The sequence below is a fragment of the Ruditapes philippinarum genome, unplaced genomic scaffold (genome assembly GCF_026571515.1).
Source record: "Ruditapes philippinarum isolate M1 unplaced genomic scaffold, ASM2657151v2 ctg1087_1_1_1_1, whole genome shotgun sequence".
NCBI classification, from domain to species: Eukaryota; Metazoa; Mollusca; class Bivalvia; order Venerida; family Veneridae; genus Ruditapes; species Ruditapes philippinarum.
Window position 1 is genome coordinate 35,193 of NW_026853277.1, and position 18,962 is coordinate 54,154.

The 18,962-nt window shown below is 34.3% G+C and overlaps 1 protein-coding gene and 1 long non-coding RNA gene across 4 annotated transcripts in view; both read right to left on the bottom strand.

Annotated features, from left to right (window-relative positions):
* Positions 1-18,962, bottom strand: part of LOC132736358 (plexin-A2-like) — a 106,746-nt gene that overhangs the window by 12,022 nt on the left and 75,762 nt on the right. For all 3 annotated transcript variants that reach the window (XM_060723474.1, XM_060723472.1, XM_060723473.1), the window contains exons 10-20: positions 13,650-13,801; positions 12,892-12,997; positions 10,886-11,022; positions 9,886-10,165; positions 6,387-6,626; positions 5,221-5,385; positions 3,625-3,862; positions 2,547-2,695; positions 1,752-1,942; positions 1,161-1,305; positions 375-521 (exon numbers count right to left, since the gene is read on the bottom strand). In XM_060723474.1, coding sequence (XP_060579457.1) covers positions 375-521; positions 1,161-1,305; positions 1,752-1,942; positions 2,547-2,695; positions 3,625-3,862; positions 5,221-5,385; positions 6,387-6,626; positions 9,886-10,165; positions 10,886-11,022; positions 12,892-12,997; positions 13,650-13,801 — 1,950 coding nt within the window. The remainder of the gene's footprint in view (positions 1-374; positions 522-1,160; positions 1,306-1,751; positions 1,943-2,546; positions 2,696-3,624; positions 3,863-5,220; positions 5,386-6,386; positions 6,627-9,885; positions 10,166-10,885; positions 11,023-12,891; positions 12,998-13,649; positions 13,802-18,962) is intronic.
* LOC132736360 (uncharacterized) lies at positions 11,765-12,884 on the bottom strand. Its single transcript, XR_009626568.1, has 2 exons — positions 12,230-12,884; positions 11,765-11,952 (listed from the first exon to the last, which is right to left on the bottom strand). It is a non-coding gene; the product is annotated as an uncharacterized LOC132736360 (long non-coding RNA).

The window sequence follows — 18,962 nt, forward strand, 5'->3', positions numbered from 1 at the left end:
TCGTTCAGTTTATACATTTAAAATATACTAAGATTGAGCAGCTTAATTTAAACCAGGTAATACTCCATGTCTGGAGGCACATATATTTTTCACAAAGACAAATGTACATTTATGAATATAGTGGTATGGGTGGTAACATTGTCATGTAATGTTCCAGCTACTGACTGCTGTGTCAGTGACTATTTATCAAATTATCACAAGCACTGCATCAATCAGTAGACATTAAGAATCACTTCAGACCCTTATCTCAATAATAACTGAAACTTTTGTTTTTCTTCTTCTGATACACTGTCATGGTTCTTTCGGCAGATACAATAATCTTTCCCTACAATAGTTTGTTTTTAATACAGAGCTCAATCATCAAAAGCACCTACCATAGTTTTATAATCTACTTGTTGTCGTATTAGTTTATCTTCACTAAGAGAATATCTAGCTTCTGAAGTTACACTATCTACTGGACCTTTTGACGTCTGCTGCTTAATGGCTTGATATAACATGAACAACGGTTCTCCCGCACACTCCTAAAAACAGAGATAATACAATGCAAGGTAAATATTGTCAACAGTTAAATTTGATCAAGTATTTGTTTGTTTGTTTGGTTTTTACATCAATTTTGACACAATTCTGGTCATATGTTTGCGGTCAATCAACCTAACCAGCTTTCCTTGATACCTAACCACTCCCCCGCAAGTGACCGATTACGAATCCTACATGATTAAATCAAAACATACATGTGCATTGTAGCTATATTAAAAATCTAATGCATAAACCAGAATTAACTTATTAAGCTTTTTAAGTCTATCTCAAGTTTTTCAGTCAAAAAAAAAATAATAAAATACCTAACCATCAGTCTTTCTCCCCCAGGAATTAATCATTACTTATATCAGCTGTCCAGTAAATAAAAGACATCCATCAAATTAGCACAAAAACACAGTGTGCATATTTAGTATGGAACTCAATAGTTATGTCACTGAGGCTTTCCATTACAAAACAATTTAGGCAGATAAGTAAGAAAATATACAGCACAATAGACCATACAAAAAAACCCTCAAAATATCTTTAGAAAAGGTACTAATAATAGAAATAATACATGAAAAACTATTATACAAATATCACTTAATATATATCAAAGGCATCATTTAATATTTGTTCAGACTTACCCTTAAAAACTTATACAGTAAGAATGTAAACCAATTAGTTAACATTTTCTCAGCGACAGATTCTGTACGTCTTAACAACAGTTTAGGATGATTTTTACCCTCTACAGATTTCTCTATAAGTTCTGAAAGCAGTGTCTTTAATATCCTGTAAAATAAAAATTTAAAAGTATTCATAAAGAACTAAAAGTGTTTTTGTTTGTTTGGCTGGATTTTAAGCCACACTAAAAGATCATATGGCAACTTTCCAGCCTCACTGATGGAGGAGGACCTCATGTGCCCCTCTGTGCATATTTCAGGAAGGAGCCGGCACCCAAGTTGACCCACCAACCTTTTGTATGCTAGCTGGACAGCTTCCTTACATAAAAGAGACTGAAGTCTCTTGACAAATTTAAACTTTTAGTAAAAGCGTATAGTTAAAATAAAACAAAAGCTGAAAATAATTTGCATCATTTATCGGTGACAAAGGACCTTCTCGCAGTTAACATTATTCAAGTTTCCATTGCATAACCACTTAGTATAAAATCTGAAAAGATGGCTTGAGAAACATTTATATGAATAAAGTAACAGTAACTCTTCAACATATATACATACTCTGTGGCATATTCCATCCTGGTTTGTAATGCTACAGAAATCAGTGACGCCACATTGACTCTTTCACGCATACTGAATTTTTTGTTGGCTTCTAGTGTACGTACAAATGTTAGAAGGAATGTTCGGTTCCCAATCAGTTGTGAGAATAACTTCAAACCATGCTCAATTTGTTCTCGTTTAGATGGGTCAACCTGTAAATAATGAATATATACATTTAGGTTGTCATTTTATTGTCAAAATGCTAAAGTTACTGATAAGCACACTGGCTGGGTTCTTTATTGTTGGCTGCCAGTATTGAAAAGTAATAGAGTTTAAAATACTGCTGGTCCTGTGTCTTTTATGGTTATATAGAATATAAAAGTAACCTTATTTACATTCAATCTAGGACAAAATCAGCTGTATATTATCAGTAAAACTGGCTTGCTTAATTATTTGCTGACCTTGGGTTAAAAGAAATATACAAGTTTAGATCAATAATCAAGCTCAGATAGGATTGATATTTTATATCTAAGAAATTACTTAAATGTTCAGGCCCTTTTAACATAATAATGTGAAACACTTATAAGGTTTGACCAAATGACCCCCTGTTTAAGCAGTAGACACCTTTACACTTCCACCTCCCCCCTCCCCTAAAAAAACAAAACACAAAGAAATACTGTTCACAGTTTCTTTAACAAAATGCTTTCACATGGGACTTAAAAGTTGATTGACGTCCAATTCTAGCAGATATATTTTGCTCGTTTATATAAAATAGATATATCAATAACCCATATATCAAAATAAGATGAGACTTACATCAAGATCTCTTATAACGGGGTGAGAATCCTCATCCTGGGGGAATAGGACTCTCATACAGTAAGTACGGTAGTCCCAGAACGGGATGGCAATTTGTCCAAAATGATCACTCGTCAATTCTGTCATATCAGTCTGTAGTTCGGCAAAAGCTGAAATATTACAATACCAGTATATATATATATATATCACACACAAAATAGGAATGAATCATGTGAGGAAATGAAAATGTCATATATTACAGAAATAAATTGCTAAATATTAATTTGCTGTGATGCAAATTTCTCTGGAGAAATCATAATTCTCCAAAAGAAAAAAGGAAAAAAGACAGGAAAAAAAACCCCAACTGCATTTAGTACTATGGTGTGAAAAGTTTGAAATGAGATCTTGTATTCTGAGATACCAATTTTTCATACACATGTGAAATTTGCTGACAAAGATTACTAAGGGAAATTTTGGGAATTTTAAAAAAAATGGTTTTTATTTTTATTCTTTAAAATTTAAACCTATACAAAAAAATGGTTTAAACTTTTTTTTTTTCTCTGAGGAATTTTTCCCAAAATCTTCGACAGTGAGAGTAATTCCCCTTTTAACATGCTTAAAAAAAATTTTTTTTCATGGGTTTTCACCTTTGAGCAAATAACAATTTTTAACTTTTTATTAAATTATTAAAGGGGTTAAAAATTTTTATGCACCCAAAGGGGATGGTTTAAAAAATTGAAATTTGGGTACATATCTTGCTATGTCTGCATTCTATACAGTATGAAAAGTAAAACAATTCATTTGATCCAAAAGTGCCAGCTCATCTTATGGTAAATTCAAAATATCAAAGTTTACTTCAATATTTTCTATAAACTATACACCATATATTTTCCATACAAATTCAATTATTCAAGCTAATTATTAACACATGCTTTCATAACTTCAATCTTTTGTCATCAAATATGTATAGAAAATCACATTTTAGATTCTCAATTATGTCTGAACAAGTGTATACATACAGAGTTGGTCAAAAACAAAGTATCACTGTTTTTCAAATACAGACATTAAAAATATTAAACAAACTTCGGATAAATCTTACCTTCTTTACATTCCTTTGCGACCTTGACCTCAAGGTTATCCATTTGTATCTGCCATTTTTTCTTCATGCTCAGATTTTCTCTTGATTTAATACACCACAATACAACAAAGAAAATAACAACAAGCACAAGGACACCTCCGCCAGCTCCAAGACCAATTATCACAGGTAATGGTAGAATTTCAGTCTGCTCATACTTCAAGTAACCTATCTGCTTACTGAAATTTCTTCCCACTTGGACCTGTAATGACCATAACAGAACTATGTATTAAAACATACTTGCCGGAATGTCCCGGATATATACGGGATTGTCCCAGACATCTGGTGACTGTCACAGAAGCATCCCAGTCAATTATATGCTATTTAAAACTTAACAAGTGGGGATCCAGGATTTTTTTTACCAGAAGGCAGGCAAGTGGTTATTAAAATTCTAGATTCTACAGGGGGTTGGTATTTGACTAGTTTTCCAGAGGGGTCATGAGTCAACATGACTTTCACAAAAACAAAAATTAAGTATGATTGCATAAAGCAATATAAGGGATTTGAGGGCATGACCATGACATTTTACTATTGGGCGAATGAAAAGAAATCTTTCTAAAGAACTGCCAAAGGGAGTGATTCATATAGGTTGAAAGCTACCATCAGCAATCTGTAACTACATGTATATACAATTAAAACTATAACCAATTAGTATTAATCAAATACATCTAAGATGCTTTATTTTTTAATCATATCCTATACAGAGATACCTTTACTAAGCTTTAAAAATAATGTTAAATCAATACAGTGTAATATAATATGACAGGTGCAGTCTTTCTACATGTTACATGTACTTCCTAGTCTCAAGTTTATCTAAAACATTAAAACATAAACAACTCTATGTTTATTTTCAATCAGTGTATAGAGCAATATAATAATAAGTTTTAAAGAGTTGCATAAGCATCACAAAAAATACAGACTTCAAATACAAAATGTAATTCTAATTCAATAATAATTTAAAGATTTCGTAAAACTTCCTACACAATGAAACTAAAAAGAATTCTATATGAACTCTCTTAACAGATGTTCTTTAACATCACCTTAATCAATACTTATAGGTTTTGAAATCTAATTATAAAGTTCTACATGATTTATACACAAGAGAAAATACACTAACTAACATTTACTAGTTCATCTAATGAGGAAAATCGATTAAAATGAGCCTGCAATTTTGCGCTTATTGCTTTATTTTCACTATTCATGAGGGATATTAGAAATATGAAATTGAAAATTTACGAAATTGAAATAACGAAGAAATCAATGAATTTATGAAATCCTGCAAATGAGACTGGCTAAATATGCTTAGTCATTGACTATAATATCTAAATTCTTAAAATATAAACTGTTTCTACCACATCTACTATTACTGGTAATCATTAAATATTGTTATGGTTACCAAGGACCAGCAACTTACATTTATTAACCTCTTACATTAAATATCATGTGTTACAAAATGAAAATCGGCATTCTTTTTATTTGACTTCTTTTTCATTTTTTTTTTTCCGATGAACAGAGTAAAATAAAGCTCTTGTATGACACAGAGTTAAAAGATGCACATACCACAACTTCAGGGTACTTGCTCCCCTTTTCGGATGGTGGCTGGTTCTTTGGTGGTTTACAATTCAACTGGTTCCCATTCTTATCAATGGAGGTCACGTTACAGAAGTCTTTGCCAATCTTTACAGTTACATCACTTGGGTTGAAGCCCAAATTCAAGTTGCGACCCTGAAATAAATGATTGGTTTTTGCAAAACATTTTTTTTATAGATATCTGAAAGCAAAAGTCGTAAAAATTTGAATGCAATATTCAGAACTGGAGCTAAAATTTGATAAGTGAGACCTCTTCTAAAGCAAACATTTAAGAAAAATATTGTTTTATTTTATTTTTAGCTGAGCTTGCATAACTCAATGCAAAAGTCATAATCATACCATTTCTTCAATATCTTATCTAAATCAGTCTTATTTACAGACCAAACAGATTCCAATCTTTAAGTCTAAAAGCAAACACCTTTTCTTAATTACATCTGCATCAGCTCAGACACAAAAAACATTTTCTCTACAATTAAATGAAACCTTGAAAATCAATACAATAGCAACCAGTTTTCAATATAAAGTGCAAATGTATCTCAATGACACAAAAATCGCTGTATTCCATGCAGCAGACACGTTTTAATTAATCTCTAAACTTTATATTACCAACATCTGAAGTGAATCTGATCTTTAACAAGGAAAACAAGGATTTTACTATCAACATAATAGAAGTAAAAGCAGATTTTTGTTTTTTATATACAAATTATTTTCCTAAAACTTGGTATGAAAATAAAAGGATTTTTCGATACCAGTATCTTCTTATGCATCAGTCTGTAACAATAAATTGACCTTTAGTAGATGATTTCTTAAGGGTCATATAGTAGCTTTCCAGCTTTACTGGTGGAAAGAAGACCTTTAGGTGCCCCTCTATGCATTATTTAAAGCACATGCGGGCACTTGAATAGGAAATACAATGTTATGTTAACTAGCTGGATAACTTCCTCACATGAAAAAATACAAAGTCCCTGGCAGGATTTGAACCAAAAGCACAGGGGCAAGTAAATTGAAATCAATAACCTTAACCATTTGGCCACAGTTACCCTTTTGTTTAAAGGTAACAATATATCGCAGACATCACAAAAGCTATGAAGGCATTTTCATTTTGTTATAAGGATGAATAATATAGCAATACTTACATTTATAGTGAGGTAGTTATCGGTTGAACTTTGGTATGATTTTTGGTCGGAAAATATCTCAAAGATAGGGTCTGGATAAATGGTAAACATTTCATTTTGTTGCGACCTGTCAATGTAAGTGTTGTCCAGTTGTATTCCGTACGAGAACTTGACACCGCTTGGATCAGTGACTGTGTTGTTAGGGATCATGGGAGAGTAACAGAACATGTACGGATCGCCGGCTGCTGGTATACGACAGTCCTGAAATATATTGTCATATAAGTACTATAGCATAATGCAAAACTTAACATTTATATAGAATGAAAAATACTGTTGTCACTTAATACTTTTTGCTTGCGATTCTCAGAAAAATAAATAAGATTCAAGCCCCAATGAATGTGCATTTTAATTCATAAACATTTTTTCAAAACAAGTCTCTTTAAAAAAATATTTAGCTACTTTAATGCCCCCCTCTTACCAATTGAAACTTTATTTAAGGGAAAATGCTTACAAAAAATGAGGAACAAGTTTCAATTATACAAGAGGCAAAACTTATTCATAGTAGGATATATCAATCAATACATAATTCAAAGTTGATATATCAAGTATCAATTCAAATTTGTTTATGCCATTTTTTATATATGAGAAATTACTCATATTTTGGCAACTACACCACAAATGCTATTAAAAAAATATGCCATCAATTATTTCTAGTTACACCTCATCTGTTACACATCATTTTCTATGACCATAATTGTAAACGTATTTAGATAACACCGCTATCTTGAAATCTAAATGCTTTTAGCGCTGTTCATTGACAAGTGTTCATGCCATACATTGTTGACTAAGCATTAGAATGATAAGGTTATATTTGTACAACACTTGAAGCCATAAACCTTTACATCCTATGCTGCAATAAAGTTATCTTCACTACTCAACACTGCAAAAAAATAAAAAACCCACACAAATGCATGTCCTTGTGGGTTTTTTTTCTCGCAATAAAATAAGAATTTTATTCCCAATAAGATCCCTATTCATTTGATTAAAGATCTTTAATTGTTAACCACTAGATGTTTTTTTAAAAGATGTGTATTTTCATTCAAGGCTTTTTTTTGTCCCAAGAATTTTTCTAAGACCCACCATTGTCCAGAACATTTTTATTTTTATACTATACTCATGTTGAAGGTTTTTTTTTTGTTTTTGTTTTTTAATGAATGATTTTTTTTTAATATTCAATCACATTACATACAAACTGGCCAGAAAGATACTGTTTACAAATAATTTAAAAACTAATAAAGCAACTTTCAAGCAGTAATATATGGCTAAGGTAAACCACAGATGTCTCTTATTTAAGAATTGTTGGTTTCGCAGGTTTAGGAACCAATCCTAACACATGAAAGTCTGAAAATTAATAAATAGGATAAACAAGAGGGCCATGATGGCCCTGAAGTCGCTCACCTGTACATAGGCCCCCGGAGCAAGGCCAGTTTAAAGCCCGGGGCTTTTATTTGAACAAACTTTGTAGACAACCATTAGAAGATGTTTCATGCTAAACATCTAAGGTCTAGCTCGTTGATTTTTAAAAAAAAAAAATTTTAAGTTTTTTCTTTACACATATAGTTAAAAACAATGACACACCTGGGGCAGGGCCAGTTTTGACCCCAGGGCTTTTATTTGAACAATCTTTGTAGACACTTACTAGAAAATGTTTCATGCTTAATATCTAAACTCTAGCTATTCGGGTTTTTTAAAAGAAGATTTTTAAGTTTTTGCTATACTTGTATAAGGAAAATCAATGTCCCCCGGGGCGGGGCCAATTTTGACTCCAGGGCTTCTATTTGAACAAACTTTGAAGACACTCACTAGAAGATGCTTCATGCTTAACCTTTTCCCTTATATAAGCGTGTTTCGACGGCTTTTTGACCCCCCCCCCCCTTTTTGAGGCCTCAAACAGTGAAAAAATGTCCTATTTAGACCCCAAACACTGTTTTTCGTTTGAGAAATGTTGTAAAAAAAAGTGACCATTTTTTCGGCGCCGTCCCCCATCCAAATAATACATCAGGGGGTTGCCAGAAGGGGGATGTGCCCCCTTCTGTTTGGGGGGTTTGAAGGGGGCGGAGTCCCCCTCATCGCCAAGAAAACTTTGGACTTGTGAGAGGCTTAAAATGACCCCAGGTTGATCATAAGATTAACGTGTAACCAACGCTGAAAAGCCTTTGACTCTATCTCAATCCCTTGAGAAGTTGCAGCACTTGAAATAAATTTTGATGGAAAAAAAATCGAGGCAAAAAAGTGATTTTTGGCAATTTTGAGATGTCCCCTCGTTGCCATGTAACAGGAAATTTAAGACTGAGCATGTCGTTACAAAGGCAATGGTCCAGTCAACATTTGTGCCAAGTTTGATTAGTATTGAAGCATTTTTCATAGTTTCATAGCAGTTTGAACTTGTTAGAGGAGGTTTTTCAGTGAAAATGGCCATTTTTCACAATATGCTCATGGGGGAAAGGGTTAATATCTAAACTCTTGATATTTGAGTTTTTTCAAAGAAGATTTTTCAATTTTTGCTATAGTTTTACACATAAAGGGAAAATGAATGACCTCCGGGGCGGGGCCAATTTTGACCCCAGGGCTTTTATTTGAACAAACTTAGTAGACATCCATTAGAAGATGTTTCATTCTAAATATCTTAGCTCTAGCTCTTTTGGTTCTTTAAAAGAAGATTTTTTAAGTTTTAACTATATGCATATAGAGAAAATCAATGACCCCCTGGGGCGGGGCCAATTTTGACCCCAGGGCTTTTATTTGAACAAACTTGGTAGACATCCATTAGAAAGTGTTTCATGCTAAATATCTTAGCTCTAGCTCTTTTGGTTATTTAACAGAAGATTTTTTAAGTTTTTACTATATGCATATAGGGAAAATCAATGACCCCCTGGGGCAGGGCCAATTTTTACCCTAGGGCTTTTATTTGAACAAACTTGGTAGACACCCATTAGAAGATGTTTCATGCTAAATATCTAAGCTCTAGCTCTTTGGGTTCTTTAAAAGAAGATTTTTTAAGTTTTTACTATATGCATATAGGGAAAATCAATGACCCCCTGGGGCGGGGCCAATTTTGACCCAAGGGCTTTTATTTGAACAAACTTGGTAGACACTCACCAGAAGATGTTTCATGCCAAAAATCTAAGCTCTAGCTCTTTGGGTTTTTTAGAAGAAGATATTTTAAGTTTTTTCTTTTGGTTGCCATGGCAACCAGAGTTCTGCATGGAATTAAATTCTTTGAACAATTTTCAAAGGTGACCACCAAAGGAACATTCCTGTGAAGTTTGGATGAAATTGGCTTAGTGGTTTATGAGGAGATGTCATTTAAAGTAAAAGTTTACGGACGCCGGACGAAAAGCGATCACAAAAGCTCACCCTGTCACTTTGTGACAGGTGAGCTAAAAATGAGACGACTAAAATACTGTAGACATAACAGTAACAAAGGTTTACAATAAATTGTACAGTATCAATAACTAACCCCGGTGTATTCCTGTACATTCCTCTTCCTTCGACTTCCTTCTTTCCTAAATATCATGTGAGCCTGCTGTATGTATTCTAAATTGGTGCCGTTGACCAGGATTTTTATTCCACCACTCACAATGGCTCGGATTGGCTCAACCGAGTATATAACCGGATCTTCTATATATACAAACTCAAGCAGGCTAATAACATCCTGGTCATCAAATTTGGCGGAAATTTTGGCTGTGGAATTCTGTATGGCTTTTGATGTTACACAAATAATTTGATTTTCAAGTCTCCTACAATAAAAGAAATATAAAAATAAAATTATGAATATTATATTAATAAAATTGATATCAATCTAAATGTTGGTAGAGCTTTGTCATATGTTATCTAATATTTTGTATCATGAATATTGTAAACTGATTTTATTCACACAAAAAAAAATCATGTGCGGACCACAAAACAACTTAAATAAAGACTTTAATTACTAAAGAAGAAATAGTGAAATCTCTCCTATACTTAGTCATGTGTCTTTAAACATGTATTTTCATCTTTGAAATAAGGCCACCTTAAACCAAGTCCACTACATAACCCTCTCAGATATGGTCTTTATATGCATCTTTGATGTTAATCATTTTTCATTTAGGTAAATAAAATACTCCAAAACTATAAAGTTCAGTGCAAAACTTGTATATATCTTATTATATACATGTAATTTAAGCCTTATATTAAATTTAACAATGATGTGCAAGATGTAGAAAAGTATAGAAAGATACCAACGTTTATAATAAACCTTATGTTAAGCCTTACCCTTGACCCAAAACTGATAAGCCTATGCCACCAGTATAGATCTAGGCCAGCCTGCACATCTGTACATTCTGACCAAGCTCTATACAGTTGACTAACCAACTTTCTGTTTCACCTGGATATTCTCAATATTATATTGATAATTAAAAGCTCAAAAAATAGGAGCTGGAAAATTTAGCAGTTTAAGGATTAACGGATAATTAACTTACTGTTTAACTGGACATTTGTTTGTCCCTAACATAACCGTCACCGAAGTTCCTGCATTTAGGAATCTACCATTGATAGTCACTCTAGTACCACCTGACACTGGTCCTCGTGTAGGCGAAATACTGTTCAATTCTGGATCCTACAAATAATCCAATCAAATATAGTTTATATCATGTGTTATATCAGTCTTCTGAAGGAAAATATCATTTTCTATTTTAAGTAGGATTATCTACCATTTAACAATGATTTCATGCATGCAATATTGACTCTTGAGACAAAATTCAAACATATTCCTATCAGGTATGGAAATATGCTTTTTCAAATTAAATTAAAACTTTATAAACTATAGCCAGCAGATATATACCTTAATACATGTTAACTAGAGTAGTTATTCAAACACCGATTTTTACATCTAAGCAATTCAGCAATAATTTATGCTGTCTAAATGGCATCAAATGTATTCAATATAAACCTTCAAAAAATAATTATACCTTATCTTAGCCTTTATCATAATCCCAAAATCCATAGACCTATTGAATTATCAGTGAAAATCAAACTAGAACTGCCACTATCATGGCTTGAATACCCCCGCATACCACTTTGTCAGAATCAACAGTGGCCATTTAGAGCTCAAGGACAACCTCCCTGCAAAATCTGAGGTTATGCCAGTGCATTGCTAAGTTATGTATTCTACATGCTTCAAATGTCAAAATCAATAAATTGCGGACAGGACATTCTTTAGCAATTGAGAAGAAAAGCTTTTTTTTTGTCAAGGTCCCTGTGACCTTGACCTTTGACCCAGTGACCTGAAAATCAATAGGGGTCACCTTATAGTCATGATCAACATCCATGCCAAATATGAAGACTGTGGGTCAAAGGAATCTTAAGGAGTGGACAAACTTTTTGAAGTCAAAGTCCCTATGACCTTGACCTTTGATCCAGTGACCTCAAAATCAAAAGGGTCATCTACTAATCATGATCAACATCCATGCCAAATATGAAGACTGTGGGTCAAAGTAATCTAAAGTTATTGGGCAGACAAACTTTTTAAAGTCAAAGTCCCTGTGACCTTGACCTTTGACCTCAAAATCAATAGGGGTCATCTACTAATCATGACTAACCTCCATGCCAAATATGAAGACTGTGGGTCAAAGGAATCTTAAGTTATTGGGCGGACAAGCTTTTTGAAGTCAAGGCCCCTGTGACCTTGACCTTTGACCTGGTGACCTCAAAATCAATAGGGGTCATCTACTAATCATGACGTACCTCCATGCCAAATATGAAGACTGTGGGTCAAAGGAATCTTAAGTTATAGGGCGGACAAGCTTTGTCAAGGCCCCTGTGACCTTGACCTTTGACCTGGTGATCTCAAAGTCAATAGGGGTCATCTACTTATCATGACTAGCCTTCATGTCAAATATGAAGACTGTGGGTCAAAGGAATCTTAAGTTATTGGGCGGTCAAGCTTTCTGAAGTGAAGGCCCCTGTGACCTTGACCTTTGACCTGGTGACCTCAAAATCAATAGGGATCATGTACTAATCATGACTTACCTCCATGCCAAATATGAAGACTGTGGGTCAAAGGAATCTTAAGTTATTGGGCGGACAAGCTTTTTGAAGTCAAGGCCCCTGTAACCTTGACCTTTGACCTAGTGACCTCAAAATCAATAGGGATCATCTACTAATCATGACTAACCTCCATGCCAAATATGACGACTGTAGGTCAAAGGAATCTTAAGTTATTGGGCGGACAAGCTTTTTAAAGTCAAGGCCCCTGTGACCTTGACCTTTGACCTGGTGACCTCAAAATCAATAGGGGTCATCTACTAATCATGACTAACTACCATGCCAAATATGAAGACTGTGGGTCAAAGGAATCTTAAGTTATAGAGCAAAATGAAAAAACCGACGGCCGGACGGACGGCCGGACGGACAGCCGGACGGACGGACAAGCTGATTCCAGTATACCCCCCTTACAACTTTGTTGTGCGGGGGTATAATGACTTACGACATAGGTGAAGGATTGTTTGGCAGTTGAAGCATATGTATTTCCAATCACTACACGCACAAATCCTGTCACATATTTATCCTTCGGTCCTGTCTGACACACAATTCTATAACACGGAAACAAAATATTTTTCTTTTTAATTTCACACCAAAAAAAACAACAAATTACCGAATATGAAACCCTACTTTATAATGAAATACAATCATGAACTTGGTTTTTGTTAATGAAATATAAGTCAAATCACTCACTTCTTTATATTCTTTTAATAAATGATGTGTTTTTTTATGTTAAACATTATGCAGTGAATTTATTCTTCAAGAATTCAAAATATAATTTATTTGAAGCGAAAATCTTACAAAATCTTCTTTCTTTTCAAGAGGCCGCATGGCTGTGGTGTTCAACGTGTCGATCTAGTAATATATTGATTGCTGGTTGTGATGGTTCAAACCCCATTAGGGGCAAGCCATTGTGTCTGTGAGCAAGAAACTTAGCACTCATTGCTTAGTACTGGTTGGTTCCAGTACTGGATTCTAGGGTGTTTCAATATGCTTATAGCTTCAAACACAATCAAACAAACATAAATTTGTATAAACTAAAAAATCTTGTAAGTTTCACTTATTCCAAGTGCTTGATGGAAACTTAAAATATTCTTATAAACCTTTCAGGATAATTCAAAGATACTCAAAACAATAATAAAAAATCCTCAATAGTCATTACAAACGTAGAAAATCAAACAGTCAAATAAAAAGAAAACTAACTGATATGGAGGCTGATATTCTTCTATAATTGGATTACAGGCCACCTCCGCCACACTGATTCCGCCCTCAATGTCCTCTTTAGACTTGCCAAGATTTTTACCAAGAATCGTCAATTTGGTACCACCCATTTTAGGCCCTGTCAATGGCTCAATCTGAAAATAACAAGATTTAACATCATTTATTATCATATCAAAATTGTTAATTGTCTATTTAAATATAACTATAATTATTCAATACATTTTGTATCTGTTTATATTTGCATCATATTTTCAGAGCATAAATACATTATCAATTCTTTAGTTAACAAGATATGTTTGTAAAACATGTATGCCCCCTATCAGCAGCCAATAAGTCATGTGATAAGGTTATTATGCATGACATCTGACCCAGTGATCAAACAATTAATAAGGGTTATCAAGTATCTACTGGTCATGACCTTAACCTTTGACCCCTTGACCCAAAACTCAATAGGGGTCATCTGCTGGTCATGACCAATCATCATACAAAGTTTGAAGTTCCTAGGCCTAAGCGTTTTTAGTTAATTGATCGGAAACCGTTTTTACCTACAAGGTCAATGTGACCTTGACCTTTGACCCCTTGACCCCAAAATCAATAGGTCATCTGCTGGTCATGACCAATCACCATACCAAGTTTGAAGTTCCTAGGCCGAAGCGTTCTTTAGTTATTGATCAGAAACCGTTTTTACTTACAATGTCAATGTGACCTTGACCTTTGACCCCTTGATCCCAAAACTCAATAGGGGTAATCTGCTGGTCATGACCAATCACCATACCAAGTTTGAAGTTCCTAGGCCTAAGCGTTCTTAAGTTATTGATCAGAAACCGTTTTTACTTACAAGGTCAATGTGACCTTGACCTTTGAACCCCTTGACCCAAAACTCAATAGGGGTCATCTGCTGGTCACGACCAATCATCATACAAATTTTGAAGTTCCTAGGCCTAAGCGTTTATAGTTAATTTGAATCGGAAACCGTTTTTACCTACAAGGTCAATGTGACCTTGACCTTTGACCCCTTGACCCAAATCAATAGGTCATCTGCTGGTCATGACCAATCACCATACCAAGTTTGAAGTTCCTAGGCCTAAGGGTTCTTTTGTTATTGATCAGAAACCATTTTACCTAAGAGGTCAATGTGACCTTGACCTTTGACCCCAAAATCAATAGGGGTCATCTACTGATCATGACCAATCACCATACCAAGTTTGAAGTTCCTAGGCCTTAAAGTTCTTTAGTTATTGATCGGAAACCGTTTTTACCTACAAGGTCAATGTGACCTTGACCTTTGACCCCTTAACCCTAAAATCAATAGGGGTCATCTACTGATCATGAACAATCACCATACCAAGTTTGAAGTTCCTAGGCCTAAGGGTTCTTTTGTAATTGACCAGAAACCGTTTTTACCCAAAAAGTCAATGTGACCTTGACCTTTGACCCCTTGACCCCAAAATCAATAGGGGTCATCTACTGATCATAACCAATCACCATACCAAGTTTGAAGTTCCTAGGCCTTAAAGTTTTCTAGTTATTGATCGGAAACCGTTTTTGCTTACAAGGTCAAGGTGACCTTGACCTTTGACCCCTTGACCCCAAAATCAATAGGGGTCATCTACTGATCATGACCAATCACCATACTAAGTTTGAAGTTCCTAGGCATAAAGGTTCTTTAGTTATTGATCGGAAACCGTTTTTGCTTACAAGGTCAATGTGACCTTGACCTTTGACCCCTTGACCCCAAAATCAATAGGGGTCATCTACTGGTCATGACCAATCACCATACCAAGTTTGAAGTTCCTAGGCCTAAGGGTTCTTTAGTTATCACTCGGAAACCATTTGGTCTACGGACCGACGGACCGACAAGTGCAAAGCAATATACCCCCTTTTCTTCGAAATGGGGGCATAATAATACTAAATCTATCGAAGCTAGAAAATGAGTAAGCATTTTATCATGATAACATGTAAAAGCAGGAGACTATCTCAAGTTATGAAATAAACGTTGTTCATGATAAGGCCAGAGATGAGACTCACAAAACAACAACAACAACATTATCATTGTTACCCAACAAATGAATCATACACACCACAAAAACCTCAAATACTATCACAGAAAATATGTGTTACCGTATATACAGAAATATCAATGCAGCAATACTCAATAGGGTATCACAATTTGAATCATAGCACCATTACAATCATAGCAAATGTGTGGTACCTCAATAAGATTCAAAGCACCAATAAGGTATAACAGGTTTAATCATAGCACCAAACATAATCATAGCAAATGTGTGGTACATCAATTAGACTCAAAGCACCTTTTAGGTATGACAGATTTAATCATAGCACCAAATTATGAATTAAATCGTAACAAATGTGTGGTACATCAATTAGATTCAAAGCACCAATAAGGTATAACAGGTTTAATCTACATCATAGCAACAAAACAAATCATAGTCCATGTGTGGTTTATTATCAAGAAATATCATAGCACCAATAAGGTTTAACTAAGTTGATTCATAGCGAAAATGTGTGGTACGTCAAGTAGAATCCTAGCCCAAATAAGGTTTACCAAGTTGAAACACATCACCAAATACAATCACAGCAAATATGTGGTAGATCAATTAGAATCATAGCACCAATTAAGATGTAACAAGCTGAATTATAGCACACACACACAAAAATAGCAAATGTGTTTAATATCATTAGGAATCATAGCACCAATTAAGGTGTAACAAGCTGAATTATACAGTACTGGACACGCGAAACCCGCACAATTCGCGGCGAACTCTCACGCTTTATAACGCGAGCGAATTCGCGGCAACTTGAGACAATTGCCGCGAATTCCACTCGCGGCGATTTTGCCGTGAACATTTGCCGTGATTCGCGGGGAATAATACATGTTCATTTGTATAATAAATGTAGACCTATTTATAATTTATAATTGTACTCTGTGCCAGATATACATGCACAAGTACGAAAATTAATTAGTAGATCTACATGAAGTTGTATCAAGAAAATCTTGTAATTTGCTAAAATGCCCTTTCTCTATTTATCTTTGATGCCAACAGCAAATATAAATAACCACGGCGAAATCAAATAACACCGTTAAAAACTTTCCTTGAATGGCGGAATCATGACCTCAATGTATAAATGCGACGCAGCACAAGTATGCGGCTCCATCAGTAGGTAAATAGTGTACATGTACACGTGTAAAAATATTTTTTTAGGCGGGGATACATATTGAGTTTAAAGTAGAGATATAAATATAATATACGTGTAAAAAGATATGTAGTTACATAAAAAGATACATAATTGATACGACATTAGCTGGTTCATTTCTAAATGTATCCCCATACTGAAAATGTTACATAAGACTTCAGTCCAATGACTGCTGTAAAGTGGAACTGTTTCAACTCTGTTTCGTCTGTTTACTTATTTTGATTTTAAATTTTGAAATTTGTAATCGTTCTTCTTTTTCAGACTGACAATGGACAGACACCGTTTACCCTTCCATAACTGGTTTGCTGCTTGTGAATTTTATTTTCATGCAGGCGAGGACAAGCAATTCAAAACACAAAGAAATAATGATGTACTATGTTATTTTGCTTGGAGTATTATAAGTTTTATTTGCTATGTTAATCTGTCATTTCAACCTTCATATATCGTTCTGAAAACAACAGTACTTTTGAATGAATGCTTTATGGACATGGATTATGTCACGTATTTCACGCGACTTTATTTACAAATAGGCGACAAATAGATTCGTAATAATTAATTTTATATGTTTTCATTCAACGAGTATTTAATATCCCTTTATCAAAGTTTAAATAACCTTGTTTGGCTTATTTGCAGAGCTGTGTGTTGCTACAAAGAACAGACAATGTGATGATGACTAACAGGAAGCGAACCTCAACGAGGATGACTACAAAGTTGAATTTTTGATTAATTCTATTCTGGGGAACTGCCCTGACTATTATTGGTTATTTTTATATTTGATATTTATAAATAAATGAATAAATGTGGATATAACAGTTCACGGATTGTTTGATTAAACCTTTTGTTTGTTTGTTTTACTGTAACCCAACGAATATTCGCGACCAATTAATATTCGCTTTATTCGCGGATGGCCACGAAGCGCGAATATTTGTTTGCGCGAATAAGTCCGCACGATTTCGCGAATAAATTGGAGAGAAATTTTTATTTTAGACGTGGTTATGCAAAGCTACTTGACCGGATATATTCGAATTTTACGGGCACCTGTTAGGAAGTAATGAATTGTTATGAATATTGCCATAAAGCAATAAAAACACAAACTAAGTAAACTACTACTATTTTATAAATATCAAAAGAACTCTATGTCAATATAGCAATCAAAATAAACATCCACATTTTAATACAGTTTATGAAATACTAGTAGGCCTATTGTCAATCACGTTCCGTATAGGGTACTATACGGAGCATGTGTCAGTTTTAAGTTTCTTCATATTTACACTTCTATACTAAGTATATGCATACAAAGTACTCGCACTTATTTTAAAAAATGTTTGAATAAATCGTTTGACAAAAGTGGGAAAACTGTCGAGCATCACAAAAGGCTATTGTTTTTTGGATCCTATAAAATAATTGTTTGAGTGAATTGTTAAGACAAAGGTGGTATAGACCTATCGAGCATCACAAAAGGGTATTGGGTGTACATAATTACAAACAGTGAAATACAAGATGGTTTCATACCAGTATCGATTTTTACCCGTCAAACTTAACAGCCTGTATAGCTCAACTGGTTAGATTGCGGACTCATATAACATAATTTTCTCGGCGTGGGTTCGATCCCTGATTGAAGAAGGTATTTTTTTATGAAACGCTTAAATTGAATTTCTTAAAGACTTTTCTAGATAAAAATGAAGACGAACATGTACATGTACAATATAGAAAAAATGTTTTGCTGAATTGTGATCACAATTCACTTACCAATACAATATAAGGCTAGCGTATTGTTAATCCCATTTAAGACACCAATAATGACCTCAATTATTGAAGATTAATAGTCGGCTAATGGATTTTACTGCCCCATCGGACTTTCCAATCCGCGAATATTTTTTTTTCGGAAATCAAGAAAACGCGGAAATTAATATTCGCGAATATGTCCGACCTCGGCAAAACGCGAAAATTTGTATTCGCGAATATAAATTGGGTTACAGTATTTTATGCCTTTTTCCAACAGTATTTCAGTCATATATAGGCGGGTAGTTTCCTAACCATCGTTCCTGGAGTTACACCAGTACTAGACTACCTTCCTCC